We start from the raw sequence: 24,449 nt of genomic DNA on the forward strand, positions 1-24,449 counted from the left end.
CCGGTTTTACAGTATAATTCACAGTATTTCATTGCTCTCTTTTCAAAGCGTTGAAATCTTGGCAGTGGTGCCAAGTGGGTTAATAGCATTGGAGGGATTAAGGTTTGCTTTGCTACAGTATTGGAGTAGAACTGATTTGAAAAAAAAAAGTCAAATCAGCAACAACTTGAACCTATCCGAGAAACAGATTTTGCTTTCATGTGGGTGTCCTTCAACTCTGTGCTGAGTGAGGTACATCACATTAATTTCTCTCCACAGTGTACAGAATTCGTTACCGATTGCCTTCAGAGTCCAGTGTATTACATGAGTAAGTCATGCCATACTGAATTAAACATGGGAAGAAAGTTCCTTTTTATCTAGAGCCAAAGTACTAAATCTGACCACAGCAACTAATACTACCCTGTTTCCAATGCTCCCTTTGATACTGTGAGCAAATAAGCTTCAAATGTACCAGTTTGTCCCAATTATTTTAAGAGACGTAAACAAACTGAGGACATTGAACTTATATAAAAAAGTTTTATGTTTGTTCATTTTGTTCTGACTTTCATGGTCATAGCTGTGTGTTACAAAACTGGGTTTATTCTTTTGCATTTACTGTATTTTGTATTTTATGAGGTTAATTCCCCTTGAGACTCAGTCAAACTACAGTGAATAATACTGTACTTATCTACCAATAGGCAGTTTTCCTGTGCTTTGCTAATGCTTCAGATTTAAATAATTATTATGTTCCATTTGATTCATATCAAAATGTGTCATTTGGTGGTGTGGGATGCCCCTTTGTTAGTGTGGAAGCAGTGATATTTTGGGACTTGCAGGCAGTGCATGAAAGCCCATGGTCCTGTGGCTAATGAGAAACCAAGGCAGTGGGGATGATGGTTTTAATTACTGCCCGGCACCGGACTAAAGGGATTGGGGGGTGGGGGCTGCTGAAGAGCGTGCTGAGTGTCTTAGGTTGGGAGTTCAGAGCCATGCCAGTCATGCTGTGCTTGGCTGCCTTTGAAGCTCACTTCCCTGTGCTTTATTCCTCCCCTCGTGCTTATTAGATCCTTTGCCACATGATGCTTCACTGCACCTTTGTTCAAGCCTATGCTTTGGACAAAGAGAGGTATAACCACAGAAATCTCAACTTCAAAACCCCCAGACAGTTTCAATGATGCAGAGGGGCAACTTAATCTTTTGTGGAAATGAAAATCTGGCTCTTCCCTGTTGTGAGGAGGTTTTCGGCCAGAATCCGCCAGAGAGAGGATAGATTGTGACTTGGCTTGGGACGAGACATTGTAATCTTCACTGTGGAGAAATCAAAATGGCTGAAAATTGTCATTGTAGTGAGCACTGAATAGCGAGGAAAAACCTAAACGAGATCCCAAAATAGCAACTGCTGCATCTGTAATCGTGTGCGAGGGTGGGAAAAAAAAGTAGAAGGGAAGATTCCTGTCTTCTCCCATTTCAGGAGAGATGTGTACTGCAGATTCAGAGGCAGGCAGGCAGTGTGAGTCCTGCCTCTCTGGCTTCACCCAGCAGGAGGGTGTTGCTACGCGTCTCTGCTCTCTGTTCCCCCTGCAGCCCAGCTGTGGACCAGCCCTTTGCTGACTTTTCAGATCACATGGCATCCTCCTCTCTGAGGCAGGCTCTGGGGGAGACCAGCCTCAGCACAGGACACTGCATGGGTGTCTCTCAAACCTCTAACCCATTGGTTCTCAAAGTGGGGTCCCCAGGGGTCCTTGGGGGGGAGGGGGGGTTCCAGGGGGTCCCCGGCAAAATGTGTCAATATAACATCGCAATAATTTTAACCACTTTAACCTTTTATATTTTGGCTATTCCGCGCTATGAGCTTGTAGACCTGCTAAAATTGAAAAATCGTGAAAATGTGTGCAAACCTTTGCATATACTGTATATATTTTTTTAATCGAAAAAAATCTTTGCTTCTGGGGGTCCCTGGAACAAAATATTCTGAGATGGGGGTCCGCGGCCAAATACATATCATTTTGGGGGTCCTTGACATGAAAAAGTTTGAGCTAACCCAAGAAAACAACCACAACTGGTCTGGTTGATATTGAGCACGCCAAGCTTTTCGCCAAACACAAGATAAATTAAAAAAGGTTAAATAAAAAATAAAATGAAATGCTTCTATCGTGTGAATTTCTTTTTAACTAGACCACTGGCCTACTTAGGAACGATGCAAGTCGGGAACAATGCATGCCCCACCCGCTTATGCAAACACGTTGTACCCATTGCCAGAGTACCTGTTGTACCTGATCTGGTCTCCATTATGCCTATATTTGGGCGTATCAGTTGGATCAGTGGTTCCGGACAACCGCCTATCCGATCAACTCCCTCGAGTCGTCGGTGACCCGCACACCTAGTTTTATGAAGCCAGTCGGTCAGACGGTTCTCGAAATACGTGAACTACAGACGTACGAACAGATGTACAGAGATTTTATAGTTTTTTGTAACATTGTTTCAATAGAAAACGAGTACAAAGAAAATGACAAAAAAACATGCATTTGGTGGGTTAATAACACTGAACATAAACCACCATTTAGTTTAGCTTCTCTCTCCCTGGCAGCTTTAGTAACCAGATGTGAGTTTCAGTTTCATATACAAATACTAGAAATATTTGTAAATGGTTCTACCCTTGCCATGTCTCTTCACAAAACAACCTTCAACAAATAGTCGCTATGATTTGAGTCAGTGAAAATGATTTGAGTCACAGCCTTTGGCCAAGAAAGGGTTTTATTATAAAACTCAGAGGAAATAGTATTTGCCAAATCTTAACAAACTTCATAGTGGGTGCATTTTATCTTCAGAGTTAAATTATCACTCCAGGTTTTACTGTGTCGACCTTGAAAAGGTCTTGACAGAAAATCTGTTCTTTTGGGGCGAGTGACAATGTCATGCGACAAATTGAAAATTAGGCCATAGAAAGCTTTGAAATCGCAAAAGTACATGGTGTCCATCACACAGCCCAGAGAGCCATCAGCAGTGTCATTGTAACTTCTCAGCTCCTCTGACAATCAGCTAAGTTGATTCAAACATCTAGAATTTAGTCTAACACTCAATTTATACTTTGTCATACAACGCTGTATAGATTAAGCATAACATGTTCTGTAACAGCTGGAGTTATTGCACAGGAGGTATGTCATCATATATCTCTTACACGCAAGTTAAAGCACCATGTCAAATGCTGCTAAATTGCCTCTTTCCATCATTATTCAGTCACTTCAAAGCCTCGTTTCATCTGGACATTTTTCATTTAATTCAACTCCATGTAAGTAGGACAATGTCATACTCGCCTCAGATGACTCAGAGACAATGGCGACCATGATCATGACCATGATCGTGGTCAGTGATGTGAATGTAGTCACACCACTGTCATCATCGTCACCCAATATCAGGGGTAAAAAAAAAAAAAAAAGTGTCCTTGTAAAGAAAAAAATGCAAGGACATTTTGTTAAATAATAAAATAGTTATATATATACATATATACATATACATACCGTATATAAAAATAATGTAATGTAACGTAATGTTCTTATTTTGTTCATATTATGTGCAATGAAAGAACTGACTGCACTGATAAGACCTAATTATTGAAATCCCAAACACGTAATAGACTTGGACCATGCTGCCCTGATGCCATCGTGCAGGTATACAACCAGTATACAGTGGCTGACTTGCCAGTCTCCAGGTTTTCTTCAGAATAGGTAGGAGGACACTGATTTAATTCATGCAAATAATTAAAGAATGTGCAGCACATTGGCATTGGCGTAGACTCTATGGCGCATTAGGAGTCCACTATATTTAGGGCTAGGCCTATGTGTAAAATATTTGACCCCTAATTTTGTATGACCGTGACAAAAATATCAAATATAAAAATTTCACGGAAATCGTACACTGCGTTCATGATTTGAGGACTTTTGTTGAAAACGGAGCTATCATGCAAACTTTGGAAGCCAATGTTAGCCAAGTAGGATGGAATATGAAATATCGGACACATCCATCTTGAAAACATGACTATAGAGATACTGTGTACCGATTTGCGTGATTTTTGGACAGAATCTGAAGGAGTAAGAGCAAAAATTGTTTTACAAAACTCAGCCTCCTGGTGGCGCTCTAAAAGAAATATGTGAAAAATGCAGTGCAAATGTTTTTCCTTGGCCTCTAGGGAGTGTGCGTGCGAAGTTTCACGCAGATCGATGCAGTTATAGCTAAAAACGTGAATCGGCCTGTTATAGCGCCACCATGAGGTTGATTTGAACGTTTTCAAGTGGCATTTCTTCCTGGGCCAAGTGGGAATCTACGTGGAAAATTTCACGCAAATCGCATGCTGCGTTCATGATTTGAGGCATTTTGTTCGAAATGAACCAATCCTGCAAACTTTGGATGCCAATTTTAGCCAATCAGGATGGAATATGGAAAATCAGACTGATCCGTGTTGATCACATGGCTATGGAGATAGTGTGTACCGATTTGCGTGTTTTTTGGACAGAATCTGAAGGAGTAAGAGCAAAAAAATTGTTTAGCAAAAGTCGGCCTCATGGTGGCGCTATGACAGGCTAATCTGAAAAATGTGGGGCAGAGGTTCTGCTGTGGCATCCAGGGAGTGTGTGTGCGCAGTTTCACAGCGACCGGGTCAACTGTGGCAGAGATTAGCTGGTCGCAGACAGAAGGACGGACACACACACACACACACACACACACACACACGGACGGACGGACGGACGGACGGACAGACAGACAGGGGGCAAAACATAATCTCTCGCCATGCCTTTCGGCCTGGCGGAGACAATAATCTCCATGCCAGGAGGTGGCAGTAGCCTGCAGGAGTCTGCAGTCTTGAGAGAACGGGAACTCAATCAGCATTGGGAACAAAAACAATGCAGTTACTATAGTAACCCATCAGCAAGCTGTCAATAAGGAACAGAGAGGAGACAACACGAATGGACTTGTACGATGACGATTGAATTGTCTCTCTTTATGCTGGCACGCACCTCTCTCACTCCCCTCTTGTTGACCAAAACTTTATTATACAACAAAGAATTGTAAAATATATCACTTCCATCAGGATATTCTTTCAAGAGTAGGCTAAGATCACACTAATGATCTTGGCATGACATATTCCTGCAGGCGAGGAAGCGATCTTTCAAGCTTGCATGGATGACAGTGCTTTGCATTCTATATATAGAAACCAGCAAGATGGCTCGTTTAAAAAAAACTAACTTTGCTGTAGCTGATAAAGAGACAACTAGGAAAACCAAAAGCTATATCCTCCTCTCCATTCAGCACCAGGGACTGCGCAGCACGGTGTGTGCATCAAGCTGCCTCACGCTACGAGGTATTTAGGAGTTCTAAAATGGTTAACTGGTTGCTAACCTGTCACATTCAACAATCTGATTGGCCGCCACCGAGACTATGTGGAATCCTCTATGCGTTATTTCAAATGAAAGATCATCCGGCCTTTCAGATCATACATGGCAAAAAATACATATTAATGGAAAATGTTGTTGTCCAACCACATACAGTACTAGATTTTGACCTATCTTATGCCTATGTTCCACAGAGCATGTTACAATCCACAGCAGGTTAATTATCATCTAACCGGCTAACGAACATCAGTTCAGAATGCCCTATTGTTCCAGCCGTGCAATCAAGTTGGAAGTCTTCATGGGAGCCCTGTATTTCTTGAAGGCTTGTTTTGGAAATCAAGCTGAATGTCTATGAATACCATCCAGAATCATTTTGTGGGCTTTGCATCTCACGGTGCTTGATTAGTGTTAGTGTGGGTTCAACGCTACAGGGACGGATTGAAGCCTGAAGCGCATTGATCACCGTCCCTGGCAGGGGGGCACCTTTCTCAGCCTCACACCGCTCAGCATACAGCCGACTCTGTCCAGCTTTTTATACTTTTATTTGTATTTTAACAATTTTTCAAAGCTTTTAGCCTTTGTTGTTTTTTAGCAGATAGCATTGCATATGAATACAATTATTTTTGGTTTAATGGCCTTACAGTAACAGATTATATGCTGGATGTACAATCACTGAAATCAAAGGTACTAATGAATGATACCCAAGACTTTGTCTGTTTATGATTTACGGAAGCCAGAATACTCAGTGGGTAATTGACCAAATAGTATTTATGTGGCCTTCATTATATACAGTATGCGCCTACAAATCTTCTCTTATGGCAGTCCCTGGTGCAAGATCTTTTCAAATGGGGGTCCACGGCCAAATCAATTCTGGAGTCTTTGACATGAAAAAGTTTAAGAACCACTGGCATAATCCAGTAAGACCGGGAAAGCATCCATCTGTGTCATTTTAGATTTCTTTGGCTATTCAAAAATAGCAGATCTACAAGCTCATAGCGCTGCACCGAGTGCCGCGCTACGAGCTTGTAGATCTGCGATTTTTGAAAAATCTTGAAATTTTGTGCACATCTTTGAATATAATTTGTTTAAAGCGAATATTTTGCAACGCAAATCTTTGCTTCTGGGTGGTAAATATTTCGAGGTGGGGGGTCCGTGGCCAAAATACATGACATTTTGCTTGAGAACAGGTCTTGATGGGTTAATCAACGTGCAGTTGGAGAATACAAGAGAAATTACTCCAGCACTGACAATATGCAGCGGCATCATGAAAAGAAAACTCAGTTTCCCCTAAAAGCTCATGGGCTTAGTTACAAGAGCAACACCCTGGCCTGAAGACCTGATAGAATGGATATGAAGTCAAGCCATCTAATCGTTTCACAATAGTAAAGGAGGGGAACAGCAGCATGAAGTAATTAGTGGTTCATTATAAAATGTTATTAAATGTAATTTAGCTAATTTACAAATGGACCGTAAGGATACACAATACACAATACATAATCGTCTAATCGCCATAATCATTTCCAAAGGTTCATATATTTCCAAACATAGAGAGGAAACAGCAGGTCTGCAATTTCAAAACATGGAGGAAATAGCAGCTCTACAAGCTCAAAACACGTCACCATGTGATGCGTTTTGAGCTTGTAGATCGGCTATTTCCACTATTCATGTTTTAAAGTATAAAGTTATCAAAATATGTATGTTATTATTTGTCATATCTTCCCCGTGCACCTTTTATTTACGAAGCCTCAAGGCCAAACAGAAATGTAATTTGTATTCATAATGTTCCAATGTCAAAACGACAGAAACACAATTAAATCGTTAATCGCAATTATTTGAAAGACAATTAATCGTCAATAAACTGTCAGAATCTTGACAGCCTTAATCTCATGGCTTTGTGTTGAACAAAAAAGTTCTAAAGAGAATACGTTTTTTTTTGTTCAGCAATGTCTTACTTTTCAAGAACTCACAATACTTTTATGACCAAGTTAGCATTATCAGACTAGGCAAGCCAACTCGGGTTAACTTTTACCGCCTAGACCCGGGACAAATCTATTCAATTACACCATAATTTACAGAGCCATTACAGGTTGAAACCCCTTACACACCAAAACATAGTATTGAATCAAATATGAGAGCCACTTGCAAGAGAACAACAACATTTTATTTAATGCATGATAAGTATTGTTTTATTTTATATAGTCTATTTACTTAGGTTGGTGGCAATGTTGTAACACCTTAATGCAGGGGTCTTCAACAGGGAGTCCGGGACCCCTAGGAGGTCCTCAGAGTTACTACAGGGGGGCCGCCAAATCTTTGTGATAGGATAATTGTCTTTACATTAACCACTTGAACCCTAGCATCCCTATTCTGAGGAGAACTTAAGCCAAAAATAGCCAATCAACAAGCTCACAACGCCTCGCAGATGCAGTAGATCGGCTATTTTCGGCAAAGAGGTTTGGTGTAGAGGGAAAAAAGAGCAGACTAAGTACAGAGTGAAAGGTCAAGTTTACCAACTATTGACGGCTTAAGTGGTTAAATGTCTGAAAAATACACATTAAACATGAATCCAACACACTGATGACAGTGCTGTCAAACAAGTCTATGAAGCTATCTATGAAATCTATGAAAAAGTTGAATCTGCAACAAAGTTGTATACAATGTATAGTGGGGGATCGGTCCCCGCTTCATCTCTCTCAGCTAGGGGGTCCTTGGCCTGAAAAACCTTGAAGACCCCTGCCTTAATGTATACAAGTGATTATCATCCTTTGTAGATTCTGTGTCGGACTCGGACCCCAGGAGGACTTGCTATTGTCATGGCATTAGCTAATGGGGATCCTATTCCTAATATAAATAGATGAGTAAATCCTGATGAATGGGGTCCCAGATGCAAGTAATCGCTTAACCATGACCATTCTAGGCAGTCTCCCGCAAATGACAAGAAACTACCACCAGAACCCAAAACATTTGAAATCCTTCACATGAATAGCCTACATAGGACGATGAAGAAAAGGAACACAAACCGTGATCCCCAAAGAGTTGTGGGCGAGCAGATCTGACTCCGAAGATGCTGTCCATCGACTGCACCAGCAGTGACGGAGAAGAAGGTTATGATTCTGCTGAGGAGAAAGAGGATGGGGTGATGTTTGAGACATAGGCCTATGAGATACGATCTTTCTAATTAGTGCCCTTTGTTCCAGTGAATGCAGCAGCATGTACCAAGTACCAACTAGTGGAAATACATCTCGGACTAATGGACTAATGGTGAAAGTTATAGTAGCAATTTAAGGGTGGACCAACTGCATATCAATGCCCATTATGCTTCCATTCAGCCACGAGACCATACGAGGAGGCTTGGCTCACATTTGGCTCACATTTTATGTTCCAATTTATTCCAAAGGTGTTTGATAGGATCTGTGTGTGCAGACTAGTCAAGTTCTATTCACACATCTCGACAAAAAAAATCTGTATGGGGGGGTGGATTGTCATTCTGATAGAGAAAATGGCCTTCCATAAACGGTTGCCATTTAAACCTTTTTCACAGCAGACATATTGGCATGAAGTAGATTAGTATGAACAAAAACAATTATACTAATCAAGATTCTGTTCCATTCAGGTCAAACAGAGTCAGGGTGCTGCATGCTATAATTACTAATTAGTATCATTAGTATCCTGTAACGTTACACACCCTAATAATATTTATATCAATATGGCTGACGTGAAAAGGGTAAAGAAATAAGGAATAATAAAGACATAATGATATATATATAATAATATTAATATAATATTATTTGCAACTATAGAACCTTGCAGCTGAAGGAGGAGGTAATATCAGTAGGTCTATTCAGTAGGCTATAGGGGTCTGTTTTATTTAGGTTTAGCCTAGGCTACAGTTAATTTCATGCTGGCATTAAAAAGGCCTAAATGAAACAGCACTTATATCGTAAAAGCTTAATACTTTTAGCTATGTTCACATGATATCAAATGTATGTATCCATTAAAAAAGGCCAGACATATACCTGTACACACCATAGGGTACACACTAGTCAGCAGTATGGCAAGTCAAGCAAACAACCTTAGAAACACCACACAGGTGAGGGTCTATGAACAGCAGCCATATTGAAAAGACATTGGGCGGCCTATTCCTTACTTCCTTCAGTTCACAGGTGTTACCAATGAGACAAATGAAGGCTCTGTTCCATTTAGTGCAGTGGTGCTCAAACTTTTTAATTTCAAGGACCTCCATAACTCTGAGTGTTCAAATGGAACCAAACACTTTCAGAGTTACACACCAGTAAGGGCCCATTTGGAACCCCCTCAAGGAGCCATGAGAGTCCCTGGACCACACTTTGAGACCCACTGGTGTAGCAGAATTAGCCAGGGACCAGACGAATCTGCCAGTAGAAAAAAACGTTATATGGAACAGAGTGTTTCCAGACAGTGAGCCAACATGCACAATATCAGCATCCTGACTGTTTAACCAGAATGGAACAGAGACTTCATTGGTAACACCTGTGAAGGAACGGCACTTGGCAGGGGGGTGGGAGCAATACCAAAACGGGGAGCAAACTGCTTGATAAATACACTAAATTATATCAAACCCTTACATGCCATGTCCTGGACGTACGTGAAGAACTTCGACCAACTTCGGGCAGGTTGCTTTTTAGTAATTCCATTTCCTGGCTCTGCAACTGAAGGAATGTTTCACATAGCCATTCATTACAGAAACAAAGTTGAAACTGTGCTTTGCTTCCATCTAGTGGACATATTGTAGATTTCTCACAAACCCTTTATAAGTGGAAAAAAAGAGCAAGTTGCTCAGCCTTTTAATTTGGGTCATCATAATTTGTTTGGTATTGCTTTAATAGGCCTACATCATGCATTTGTTTTAGCCCGTCTTAAGTAAATGGTTGTGTATTGTGTCAGCAAATATTGGTACTGTTAAATGGTTTAAATATCTCTTGAAGTTATTGTGGGAGTGCCATGGTGCCCTTCACTGTGGAGGTGCTGGTATATTAGAGCAGTCTGGACTAGAATTTAGTGAGTTTAACAGGTTCCTTTTACAGTAGCCTACCCATGTTGTTCTTTGCTTTTCCTCATCTAGTGTTGTATGAATGAATGTACTTATTATGGTTTATATTTTCTGCATATCTTTGCTAACCACCCCACCACCAAACACACATTTGCACTTAAAGGACCCCAATGGAAATAGCTCTCAAGCCTTTTTGTGTGGACATGGTTAATAGATAAAAGAATAAAGGGAAAACAGCATAAAAACAATAATTAATCCTGTATAGATCTCAAATCGTTACTGCACAATATATACAAATGTATACATGCAGTACACTTAACATCACATTCTGTAAAGACACTAAGCTACCTTAGTGCCCCACGGGACTTTATCTCTATCTCATTCACATATTATTCCTTTAATTGCATTATATATATTTTTACCTGTCTGAGTAAGTGACAAATAAATCCTCTTGATTGACACTGAACCTGATGAAAAACACACTACAGTAGCACGCATTATTTGGCTGACTAAATTACAATTGCTCTGGTTACTGTAAGTTTCTGTTGACATTGCATGGAGCATAAAGCCTCCTGTTAACAGTTGTGTCCTGTGTATAGAGTAGGTCCATTTCTTCATTTATTGCAGCAAACTGAGGAGACTTGGTGAAAAGAGTAGACATCACTTTCTGTCCAGTGACAGCATGGGGATTCTCTACCCAATACAGTACTCTACCCAGTCACCAATTAATAGTTTATTTCCCTATGACATAGGGAAAGTGTCTTTCCCTATGTCATAGGGAAAGAAAGTATGTATTGCATTTACCCATGTCTTATTGTCAGTTTTTATTCCTTGTTTCTATTCTACATGATGTAACAGCATAACAGAAGCACTGTAGAGTCACATTCATAGCTGTACTAGACTCTGAATCTGGTTCTCAGCAAGTACCCTTATTTGGTTCATGCAGCTCAACACAGCTCCAGTAGTGAGACATTTCTCTGCTGTAGCATTGCTTTTCAAATTAGGCCATAAAACTGATGTCTTAAATTTTGTTGGGGGAACCAAGGTTAGGGACTACATGACTACTTGACTTCTTGAAAAGCAATTAGGATCACCTGCAGTGCCACTAAAGATCCTTAATAGCGAAGATACTGCATCCCAAGCCTTCCAAGTGGGTGTAGTTCCCCCATGTGAAAGGAAGATCTCGCATCCTGTCAGTGTCGCTAGATCTCGTGAGAGTGTGTAGCTGACACAGACAGCTCCTGAACAAAGATAATTGAGAAGAAAAAAGCCCTGCAATTTTAGTGTCAAAATGTTTGGAACATAATTGTGCCTTGTGAAGAATGGTTCCAATATTTACTTCAGTAAGTATGGGTGAAAAGGATCGGTCATAATCTGTGCCCTTTGCGTTAATAGATTCACAACCTGCCTCTAGGGCGGAGACCCATGTAATGAAAATGTATTGAATTGACTAAATCAATCAAAGTTGCTGTGTCTTGGTTTCATCCAACTACATTGGTATTGGTATCACTATAAAACTAAAAATGCTGTTCCTTGTGAAACTGCGTGGGCTCCCTTCAAGCAAAAAAAAAATATTATAAAAAGTGGATGGGATAGGGGGGGGGGGGGGGTTGAGAGGGAGCGGTGAGGGGGGGGGGGGCAGTATGGCAGTATGGGTGTGGAGGTGGGGGGGTATAGTAGCATCGTTCTCAGCCTGGGTGACCAATAAACACCATTAGTGTGTATTGGAACACCTGAAAGGCCTAAAGTACTTAGATTGTACTAACGTACAGTACTTGAGTAAATGTACTTAGTTACTTTTCACCACTAGTAGCATGTGACTGTATAGTATGAATGTGAGGCACAGAGTGTATGGCTTGTAGATCGGCTATTTTTGTGTGTGTGTTTGTGTGTGTGTGTGTGTGTGTGTGTGTGTGTGTGTGTGTGTGTGTGTGTGTGTGTGTGTGTGTGTGTGTGTGTGTGTGATACAGAGAGAGAGATTGTTCGGTTGTAATCGCTGCTGCAGTGAGCCTACAATGTTTTTTTTCTGACTTCTTCTAACTCTGATCCCAGTGAATTTCCTCCAGTGTTGTGGCATGACCTGTTTTCCATGACATTCTGAGAGAAAGATTCAATAGGCATGCAAACATTACAAAATATCAAATTTATTATGATCTTTAAAAAATTTGCACATGCACACCCACACAATAATTTGTAACCATCAATATAGGCTGATATTTCTTATCATAAAGCTAGCACACAATTGCAGACTTTTAAACATTATGGTATTGAAGACACCATGGGGAAAGCTTGCACTGTTTGATTATAAAGTTAAATGTACAAAAAAGGCAGTTTGAAAATCAAGTATAAACATTTAAAAACAATTTACAAATGGACAAAAGTACAAAAAGAGCAACAGTCACTCAAACTGAACAGAAGCAATGACTGATAGTTATATGGTCCATAATAGGAAAAATGTACATCAATTCACTGTAGGTTCAACATGTTTGGCTGAGAATTGTACAGAAAGTTTTACAGAATGTTTTTTCATACATTCCTTTTTGGCAGTCTCAGTTTAAATGTATATAGAAAATATAGGCTAGATCTTTTTTTAAGGATCGGAGGATGGGATGAAGAACAAAATAGTATGAAGGAAAATGTGGAAAATCGTTTTCATTTCACATACAAAGACTTGGACATCTGCACAATCCTTTTGGGTAGCTTTTGATAAATACATTGGCTTTCATTTCTTCATACATTCACTACTCTATGTACTAGGGTGTTGGTATATTCAGACATACAGTACTTGGATCCTGCACATTTTAAACACAGGAGGAATCATTAATGACTGAATCAGATGGTTGGCTTCTATCAACTTATCTTAATAAATTCCAGATTTACCAGACTTTGGAAGGAAATGGGCGCTGTAGAGGTAGGCTTGTGTCTTATTAAGAATACTATGACAAAATAAAAGGGTTAAGGTTGCACAATCAAACCTCGCAACTTAGAAACCCAGTGAACTCCCCTCTCCTCAAAAATGAAGAAAACAATGTGTTGCATGGTTGGAAGTAAATAGAATGTAAGAAAGTGCAGCAAATGTTAAAATGTTAACATGACTTTACCCACATTGCTTATTACATGTGTATTGTTAACTTTATTCCAACTGTCCCTGAAACTGGTTTGATTGTGTGGAACCATCACTAGTGTTTCTTTCATAGAGTAGTCAATCTCATTTGCAAGTGCATCAATGTGGCATTGCTAACAGCAAGTTTATATCTACTGTACATCACGTGACAAAATAAAGTGCCTCTATAGTATCTTCCGTAGAACAATGATGCAACATAAATCTCTAAGTAGGGGGTAAATGTTTTGCCTTTCACCTACTGTACAGTATCTCGTGTCTTCTTTTATATTTTTTTAGGTGGGGAATTACGAACGATGGACAAGGACAACATCAGGGCCATTTTGAGATTTGAAATATACGTATGTGAGCACTGGTCTTCCATAGAATATGATGGTCACATAAAAGATTGCACATCACAAGTCACAAGTATATTTGCCAAAACCAAGACAATTTCATTTTGTGAAGTAATGCAACAACATGAATGAAAACCGGGCATACAATTGCACACTCCACTTGACAAAGTACAAACCATTGTGCATTTATAAGGCAAATACATGGAGGTTGGATATACTAGGCATTTCACCACCATTCAACTGAATGTAAATAATGTGATGCTGAATTCAGTTTAGTGACCCTGTAGCATATAGCATGTGCTTATTTAGTTGGATTCTGACCACTTCCCCACTTAGCATTCTTGTCTCTGTGTCTCTTATCACAAGTGTGTAGGGAGAGTACAACAGGAATCTATGATGTCGACTTAACTGTTAAAATCACATTACTGCATATTAGCCATGGTATACTGAAGTATTGCATGCTTCAATTACCATTCTGACATTTCCAAATCACTTTGCATGTGCTTTGAAGGGTCAGGAGGGAATGTGCTGAAGTAAGAACAGGCAAAACTCTCATACGCCTTGGAATACAAATTCAGTCGTTTTGAACGAGCTCAAGCCGGCACAGCCCCCCTGCCACCACCACAAAACCCAATTAGGTATTTTTTCTTGCATCATTTGTGGACTCCAAAACAGACTCCATGGTTCGAATGAGCCCTCTGTGTTTGTGTGACACATGACATTCTGAGTTGTGGTCTTTTTAATCTCAGTTATGTACAGAGACATTGATCTCACTGAGGACTTAACCTGGCATCAGACCATCCATGTTCTACATGGACAAATGTTGTTAAGTGCCACAGCCTAATCTGCAATTTCTAATTGCCGCTCGCTCATTGCAGCTCCCGGCAGCACTAGTTTGATCTAACCCAAGGCTTGGAGGTAAGATATTCGATTCCAGCCTACAGCATGAGGTCTCTTGACCAGAATATGAAATAATTTATTCAAAATATGTATTGTAATTAAATAACAAAATACAAATTCTACTATACAATGGGTGTACAAGAATAGAGCATTTGCCACACTGACCGATGCCACTTGAACACTGTAATTATTCTGCTGCACTGAATGAAAATAAATGCAATAAAAGAGTATTATATTCATGGTGAGGAAGTTGATGACATACTTTAGCAAGTAGATCCGAGAAATTATTTTGCAGTGCCAAGTCTTTTGAATAGTTTCTTCCCTTTGGAGAGCAGTCCCTTTTTCTTTTCGGAGTACATGTCCAGTGGGCCCCTGATGGGACTGCCAGGCCCCATGGTGGCAGGGCCCGAGCCAGGAATGTGTGGGCACACTGTGGGAGAAGCAGCTCTTCTGGGCGGACCCGATTTTTCCAACGGAACCTAATGGGAGACCCGTAAGGGACAGTTCAGGGTTGTTAAAAAAAAAAGCCAGCCGTCGCAACACGTCAGTCATTACTCACCCCGTCCACTTGGTCCTTTCTGTCTCAGAAGGGCCATCATAGCTCGGCATTTCCCCCAATGCTACTGTATTTCCCCTGTTCTTGGCAGCGCACATCGACTGCTCAATTCTTGTATTTTTGTTGTCCTGTGTACTGAGGAATAACCCCTTCCCTCCACCTCTCTGTTATGTAGGAACAGTCTTGGTCCAAACTACCACCAGTTAAGCTACAGCACCACAGCAGGTATAAGCAAGACAGCTCATATCTTCTCACTTCATTAGCAACAGAGTCTATCCAGACAAAATGACAAGCCAAGGCAAGGGCAAGTTCCTTTCACACGACAAGAGAGATACAGTTGTACGGTGTTACAATTTAGCACAAATGAGACATGTTCATAACACATTCACTTTTCTTCCTCTTAAACATATAATCACTCATACAACTGGGGTACAGAGTAACTACTAATATCTAAATATCACTTTTTTTGTAATCATGAGCTAAAAGGCTCTTTGAAATTGCACTTTGGCGGTATGATTTAAGATTTTGAATATTAGCTACAAGACAGAACTCGGCCATTGTAACATATCAAAGTCCAAATCATTAATAAGATAAATATGTGAAGCTGATTATATTATAAAAGCTTTACATTTTCAAAATTTTGACAATACATTTTTCATCAAGGTAACTTGATGTTGTTTCCAGTTTGTTTCCCGTCTCTGCGTAAACATGTCAGCAAATGTTCTGCCATTTTACATCATTGCTTCAATGAGAGAGAAAAGGTGCACCCTGCTGTTGATAAAGATATAATACTAGGCTTTAGCTAAATTATGCCAATTTCAAATTTCTTGACATCGTCATTGAGTAGAAGTTTAAGTGGTGTAGAATCAGAATTTCTCACCGTTATGGATTATGTAGGGCGGACCCAAACACAGCCGCCTGGATTTGTGCGTGGCTTCCTATTGCTTCAGCAATCTATGTCCCCGCCTCCCCTCCCCTCCCCCCCTCGGCCTGTGCACGGAACACGCTGACGTCACCAAATTTAGAGCGACGCCCCTCTGCACTCTGATTGGTAGGGAGATAACAAGGTCCAAGACCATCGTTCGTGCATCGCTCCCCCAGGCTTTTCTTTTTTGTAACAAAAAAAAATGCATGGGTTTCCGAGGCTATGGATTATGTGAGTCAGGGTGCACCACTTCAGGAAAAGGGGAAGGTATTTGTCTAGATGTCAGCAGGAAAGGTTTAACCATTAATGTCTTGACTACAGCGGGTAATTGAGGGGTGTGCAACAGATGGCCTTTTAGCTAACCATGAGTTACAGCAGGAGAGACTTATTAGGCTTAATTTATACTTCATCACACGACCGCGTTGCTTGACAAAAATGGCGTGTTTTCAATTTCTGGGGGAAAAAAGTGTCAATCCGGTCATGCAACAAAGTATAAATATTGACTGTGTGGGAGACGGACATTGTCAGGTACAACACTCTGAAGACAAACAACTGAAGATACCATACAGTACTTCCTCTTTAATGCATTGGCTCGGGTCGTTATCCTCCAACAAACAAGCACAGGCAAGATTTTGAGGGACAGAGGAAGGAAAGGGTCTAAAACAACTAGATAGCCCCCTTAAATGCAAGAGAACACCAAATGTTTCATATAAGTGTATGGTGTTGCATACCAGAAACTAAGGTTACCCATGTCATCTGCATTAGACGAGGAGTGCGTAATCTTGGTATCCTCAGTTGCTCACTTACGTGACGGTAACACAGCCTTTAAGGTGTGAAATGAACACTCTTCTTCTGTTTTGCCAAGCGGGTGGAGGAAAGAAATAAAAACAAATATATGTGGTGATGGCATTTCAATAATCTGCACTGTGAGAAATGTCAATTGTGAAACAAGGAAATAAACATCTGATGACACCTGTTGATAATCAAACAATTGCATTATTTGTTAAAACGCAAAGATTCACATCACGTTTACGAAAATTTAGTATGTGAAATTATTCTTTGATGGCAACATAGGCTAGGTGATGTTTTGTGAGCTACTTTACAAGAAAGCAATATACAAAACAAGGCTTTCAGGAGCAGATACAAAAGTACTGTACTAGCCATCTTTTTCTTTTAATATATGTATATATATATATATCTATATATATATATGTATGTATATATAAAAATGTTCAGGGAGAATCCATGCATCTTAAATATAGAACATGCTAAGCTATAGACTACATAGTTGATCTTTCAGTACATTAAAACTATTTACTCTATTAAAAATGATTTTGGATCAGAACACAGAATATTCATAAAGCATCTGTTACAATGCAAAATATGCATGTGCAAAAAATAAAATGAAAATAAATTAAATTGTCAATAGACCCCCCCTTTCTTTTCAAGACACAGTATGAATAAAAAGTCACAGGTCCATCTCTGCCTCCATGTTCCTCCATTAAATAATGCTTTATGAATAAAGTATATCCAGTTTTTTTGTTGTTGTTTTTTTGTTTTTTTTACAATGCATATCTTTCAGCAGTAAACATGAAAAATAAAAGTACCTCTGTCAAGTATTTAGAATGTTGTCTTTTTTTCTTCTTATCATAGATCTGACACATCTACAGTATTTACAGTAAAGCAATGCTCCAGAGTCAGACTTCCCATTGTACTTACAGCAATGAAACACACACAAGCACAGACACAGGAAAAACAAAAAACCCCAAAAGGAGATAAGAGGAAACTGAAAAAGAGAGTAAGACGGATGACAGAGGGGCTAGTACTGCGAAGGAGCATGTACCCTTTTGGTCTTTATCCGTGCTGGAGTGTCCTGGGGGTATCGAGATGGTGTGTCTGTGAGAAAAACCTCTACATCATCAGGCACTTCTTCTAGAAAGTTGGAAGGAACAAGTCCCTTGTGTCCATTGAGCTCACCCTGGGGGGTACAGAGAATATGAGTAAGAATCCCCTTGTCACATGCACACACCAACTGGAAAGCCCAACGCAGAGGAAAATGAAAGAAAAGGATATATAGTGCCAGTTTAACCGCTTTCTTGGTGTCCCTATTTTGGACATTAATTAATGTCACCAACATTTTCCAAAAGTTTGGAAAATAGCTGGCCCTTGGTAACAAGTTTGAAGTTGATCAGTCGGACTGTTGTGGGGGACATACACACTCACACAGAGACAGAGAGCGATACACAGAGAATCCTATGGGTGGTCGATTTGGATGCATTCTTACTCAAGAGTTAAACTAACAATGTAGATTTCACTGTGTAGGTTCACTTGCACACACAATACACTGACACAGATATACATAAAATAGCAAACATAGACTCCATGTTAAACGCGCATGTGCGTTCCCGATCTGGAACAGGCCTCCATGTTATGAAAAAGGTTAATAACCTTTTTAAAAGGTTTTAAAACATAAATGCTCAATACTCACATAGTAAAAGCCATCTTCATCTATTTCAGCAAAAACTGTTATGACATCACCGGCACAGAATGTCAATTCAGCCTGTCAGGGAAAGAGAGCATTGAGCTATAATTGAACTGTTTTTTGTGTTTGTTTTTTTCTTCAATTGCTCACAGCACCTTGGGGTTTGAGGAAGAACACACCTTCTAGGGTTTGATTATGTGAAATATTTGTAGGGGTTAATCGAACTAATTGATTTAATCGATTATGAAAATTATCAATGTGAATAAAATAATCAATAATCAAAATTTTCATAAATGTTCAAAGAATTTTAAAAAATAGTGAAAATAGCTGATCTACAAGCTCACAACACATTGCAAAACTATGCATTGTGAGTTTATAGATCGACTATGTTGTGCTACACATTGAAAAACAACTTGTAAAACGTGGCTAAAGTGATTAATTCGATTTTCTTTGGGATACGTTGATATACTGTATACATATATATATATATATAGATACAGTATAAATGCATAAAAAAACCTGCTTCTCTATTATTCATATCTAAAAAGTAAAGAAAATAATCGATAGTTGCGGCCCTCAAATACTGTGCTTCCTTCTCCAAATCAACATGATGCATTATCAATCCAAGTGTCAATTCAGTCTCAGCAGACAGACTGTTGCAACTGCAAATGCATCATATGTTGTAAATGTGAAGAAGACAAGATTGCAACACACAGAGTACATGTCTCCTACTGGGGGTGTGAGGGGGTGTGGGGAGGCTCTCTCTAGATCACACAAACCAAGCATGTGTTTACTGTAGGAGACTGCTCAACACAAAGACCAAACCGAGGAGGAGAGATGCTGGTTCAGGCAGATGCATGAGGGGTTGTGTTCATGACTACAAGAAATAGAGAGGGGCAAGGGGCGGGGGGGGGCTTGGAGCCCAATTGTCTAAAGCCCACCTTTTCTATGCACTCACTCCAGCCAGAGCCATATAAGGAGAGTTGCGTCACCTCTGTTCACTTCATCGGGGTAGTCTTCTACAGAGCCTTCTATTGGCAAATAGTGACAAAGCCCTAAACCGGAAGTTTACGGAATGCATTAGAGTCTATGAGCGTTTGTCACTATTTCGAGTTCCTATGAACCACGGGACCGGCGCTGTTTTCTGCCCCCGAGGTGACGCAACTCTCTAATACAAGGCTCTGACTCCAACAACAGGGAAGAAACCAGTGGTGGAAAGGGTACTACATTTCTTTACTTAAGTAAAAGTATCAATACTGCAATGTAGAAACCTCTGTTGCAAGTAAAGGTTCCGGTAATAAAGATTTACTTGAGTAAAAGTACAAAAGTATTGGCATCAAAATATACCTAAAGTACAAAAAGTAAAAGTACTCATTATGCTCACAACGCGTCGCATCGTGACACGTTGTGAGCTTGTAGATTGACTATTTTCAAATAGCCAAAGTTTAAATAGGGCTGAAGTGGTTAATGTATGCTTTGTAATAATAATTAAAATCTAAAAGTAACTAGTAACTTAAGTTTTCAAATAATTGTAGTGGAGTAAAAAAGTGCAATATTTGCCTCTGAGGTGTAGTGGAGTAGAAAGTGAAAGTAAAAGTATTGAAAATTGGAAATACTCCAGTAAAGTAAAAGTACCTCAAAATTGTACTTAAGGACAGTACTTGAATAAATGTACTTAGTTACTTTCCACCACTGGAAGAAACACACACACACCCACACACACACACACACACACACAGAGAGAGCAGACAGTAACCGTCCTCCTCGCCCTCTCACTCACCTCCTCATTCAGTCTGTGGCCCGCAAACTGTCGGTGGCAGTGCCAATACAAAGGTGACAATGAGTAAAAACCGGCAGGGGGACATGGGGCCATCAATACAACATGGGAAAGTATAACTTTGAGACTGACTTTGAGATAAGTCTCACACACAGAGTTGGGAAGCAACATAATGAAGAAATAACAGAGTTAAGTCATTCAATTACAAACTAAATGCAACTTACAGTAACGGAACAAAATGTGTTGTTGACTGAATAACAGTTACTAATCAAAATACTGGAGACTACAAAGGGTTACACTCAAATCTTTCCACAATAAGAAACATTATAATAGCAAAATCGAAAACAATATTTCCATGCTCTAGGTCTAGATTCTTTTTTTAATGTAATGGGTAATGGTCGGGGAAGTGTTCTTAAAGCTAGCATTATGTCCTCAAGCAAGAATGCCTAGTGTGACAACCTTGATCTTATATTTGAGAACTTTCATTTATCTATAATGTAATCAAAATGTAATCAAATGTATCAGTTTACATTACTTTGATGAAGTAATACAAAATATTATATTACTTACAGATTACTAATATAATAATCAGTAATATAATACCTATTAAAACTGACTATTAATATAAAAATCTGTCATCTGTAATGGGTTACATTTAAAAAGTAACCCTCCCAGCCCTGTGGGAAGCTCATACATGGTGACCTGTTTCCAATCCTGGGTCTAAATGAACAAATCCCCTTCCAATTAAACAAAAATACACAAACAAACAAACAAACAAACAAACACACAAAACAATGCATGTCTAATAGAAAGATGCGAAAATTGACAGCAGAATTAAAATAACATTTCTGTCTCGTTCACTTGACATAGCTCTACCTCACGTGTACACAGTATGCACTCAGCCAAATAGGTCTTAAGGATGTGTTCCCAAAGCACACATTTATGTCATTGTATTAGGGGACTACACTGGACAAAATTGTGTACGGCACTTTTTATATGAATGTATGGAGAGAGAAAATGTCATTATAAAGACAGTAAAGATCTGTAGCTGGAAAAAGTTGAGTACCTCTACATCAACATTAGGAGAACTCTCCCGTGGGTCATAGTCATAGAGGGCCACCATTCTGCGTGTAGACAATTGGTGTGGACGCCCACTTCGCCTGTTCCTCTCTAGAGACAAAGGGGGGAGAGTAAGGAGTGATCAGTTGAAATAATAAGTAAACCCTATTGAGAACATTGAGACATGACTAACAGCAATTATTCCCAAGCCTCATGAAGCTGATGATGAGTTTGTTTAGTCTATGGTCGTATCTCACTCTGGGCTTAGGTCACAAGATTGTCTGGCTCACAAAGCGAACTATTCCTATGGTCATAATGAATGTTTTTTGATTGTGATGAGCATATTAAGGTTAAAGGCACAGACATGCATGCTCTCACACACACACACACACACACACACACACACACACACACACACACACACACACACACACACACACACACACACACACACACACACACACACACACACACACACACACACACACACACACACACACACACACACAAAGTGTAAGTAAGTGATTGAAGCAAAGTTTGGAAAAACAAAGAGTGAGGATGAAGCTGAGGGAAGAGGAGCATTTCACTGGACACAGACCTCTCTTGGATTTTCTGGATCTGCGATTTATTGAGCGGCCATCTTTGAAACGGTCGCAGTTCACTTCACAGGAGAGTAGAGACAAAGAAAATTTAAATTGAGAAGGAAGAGTAAATATAAAGAGAAATGAGTGTTATCGGGAAAATACAGTTCCATATTGCGGAAAGCTGGCCAGGTAGAGGGGAACGGCAAAGTAAAAAGAAAGGGGTGGAAAGAAAGAGGTTCAGCTAATGAGAGGGATTCTGACCTAATTTCTCCACAGGAGTGTTGAGTGGGAGAAAACCCTGTTTGATCAGCTGGTCCATCATCTCGTCATCCTCCGTCTGGATCTCAGAGACCATGTTACAGGGGATCAGACCCGCACGATCACGAACCTCTGCCCTGTAGAACCCGTCTGTGTCTTTATTCCCAAAAACCTGAGGAACACAGACCAGATTTCAGGTGAAAAATAAATGGTGGCTGTTTGGTACTCCTAATTAAGCCCAATTTATACTTTGTCGTACAACTGTATCGCTCAAAGAAAATAACAGATTTTCCACGGAACAAGCATGTAATCCTAGATAAACTGTGACTCACTCTCAGTTTGCGCTTGAAATGTTTGTACAGACAGACAGATCGACCGACCGATCAACCGACCGAACGGCCAACAGAGTGGCATATACTATACTACCTTCAGCTACATGGTCGCAGTGCAACAAAAACTCACAACATGGCTGTTCAACAAAGTATAAATTATGCCGGCTTTAGTCAATCAGAGCCACATAGCGAAACACATCCATCTCAAGTTGTTATACATTTAACACTCCAGTGTTAATAGTCTTAAAAGTATTTACTCAGTAAGAGACAGAGATTAAATTAAATTAAATTCCCTGACAGTCTGTGTGTGGAAGCCCTACCTTTATGATCTGTCCTTCTTTGAAAGGCAGCTCCTCGTCAGCAGCATCCGGGTTTGGGGACATGGACAGGGGGTCATAGTCAAACAGGGCCACAAATATACGGCACAGTTCTTCTGGTTCTGATTCCTCATAGTACTCAGGTTCGCGCCGCCCCCTCCCATGTCCGTGGCTACGGCCGCCATAGCCGTCTGAAAGAAAAAGAGAGACCTCTGCTGCTACTACCTGCCTTCTACAATGATGGCAGGTAGTACAGTAGGCATTGATGGGAGCAGACGATGTCTCTTTGTTAGCGCTGACAGGGGAGAGGGACATGAGACACAAAGAGCCAGAGATCAAACGATACATAATAGTGGCTTTGGTTTAATGTGCTTTGCTTTCAACAGCTCAGTTGTGTTGTGATCACATATTCAGGACGCCTTTAGCATATATCTGTGCCAGAACTTAGAAAAAACACATCTGATTTCTGGCTTGATAGACACTCCTCTTTACAGAACAACTTTACACTCCAGCTTATGTTATGCTTAGCAAAAAAGTGTGCAATGTTACTCGACAAAAATAAAAATGTCAACTGAAAAGGTGTTGAGTTAAGTTGGACAAATCGCACCACACATTTTCACTGAAGCATAAATTAGGCTATGGTGTACACACAGAAACATTGACGCAAAGACAAAGGTAGGAAGGACATGTCAAGCCGCGTCGTTTGGTGCAAGGGAAAACTAATGACCATGCATGTTAAGGGAATGGAGGGAAACTGTAACAGCGCACTACCGTTCATTGCTGTTTCACTGCCTTATCTCACAGAGGCTGGACTCATGCATGCTTTCCTGGCATAGGCAATGACGTTTGTATTCAAGTATCAATGCAGAAGGGACATGCTTTACATGTCTGGAAACAGTCGTTAGCAAATGAATGAATGAATAAATAAATAGAGAGACATTCCAAAGAGAACTCAGAAAATCAAATGCCACAGCAGTTGGTGGCTTTACAGATATCAGTGACAGTGAGGGGAAAGGGTGAACCTGATATCAATTAACCATGCTTCTTATGGACCACCTCAAATGTTTCAATGGCAGAATTCTGGACTCGGCCTCAGTAACTCTGTCGCACTGCGACCAAAAGTGAACCAATAACAAATGCAGCTTATGATGAATATTTTTTGAATGAAATTCATGTTAGAACACTAGGTTGATTTTGATGGCAGCAGGTTTATGAATGGCTGATGGAGTGATACTGACAAGGCAACAATGCACTAACTCATCCAATGATGACTTTCCTTCTCACTGTTGGTGAATAACTTGTCATGCAAAAAAAAGAAAATAGTGAAAAAGAGGCAAATGGTCCTGGGAGACAGGAGGGGAAGGAAGAGCAGGGTTTGATAGGCAGCAGGGATGGGAAGGGTAGGTTG

The 24,449-nt window shown here is 40.1% G+C and overlaps 1 protein-coding gene across 1 annotated transcript in view; it reads right to left on the reverse strand.

Annotated features, from left to right (window-relative positions):
- Positions 1–12,667: 12,667 nt before the first annotated feature.
- rimbp2b (RIMS binding protein 2b) overlaps positions 12,668–24,449 on the reverse strand; it is a 92,068-nt gene continuing 80,286 nt past the window's right edge. Inside the window, exons 20-26 of the mRNA XM_080433902.1 lie at positions 23,045–23,232; positions 22,396–22,564; positions 22,149–22,211; positions 21,558–21,661; positions 18,721–18,792; positions 18,076–18,210; positions 12,668–15,230 (exon numbers count right to left, since the gene is read on the reverse strand). Coding sequence (XP_080290028.1) covers positions 15,036–15,230; positions 18,076–18,210; positions 18,721–18,792; positions 21,558–21,661; positions 22,149–22,211; positions 22,396–22,564; positions 23,045–23,232 — 926 coding nt within the window. The 3' untranslated portion in view covers positions 12,668–15,035. The remainder of the gene's footprint in view (positions 15,231–18,075; positions 18,211–18,720; positions 18,793–21,557; positions 21,662–22,148; positions 22,212–22,395; positions 22,565–23,044; positions 23,233–24,449) is intronic.

This window comes from Gymnoscopelus braueri (assembly GCF_963280865.1).
Source record: "Gymnoscopelus braueri genome assembly, chromosome: 7".
NCBI classification, from domain to species: domain Eukaryota; kingdom Metazoa; phylum Chordata; class Actinopteri; order Myctophiformes; family Myctophidae; genus Gymnoscopelus; species Gymnoscopelus braueri.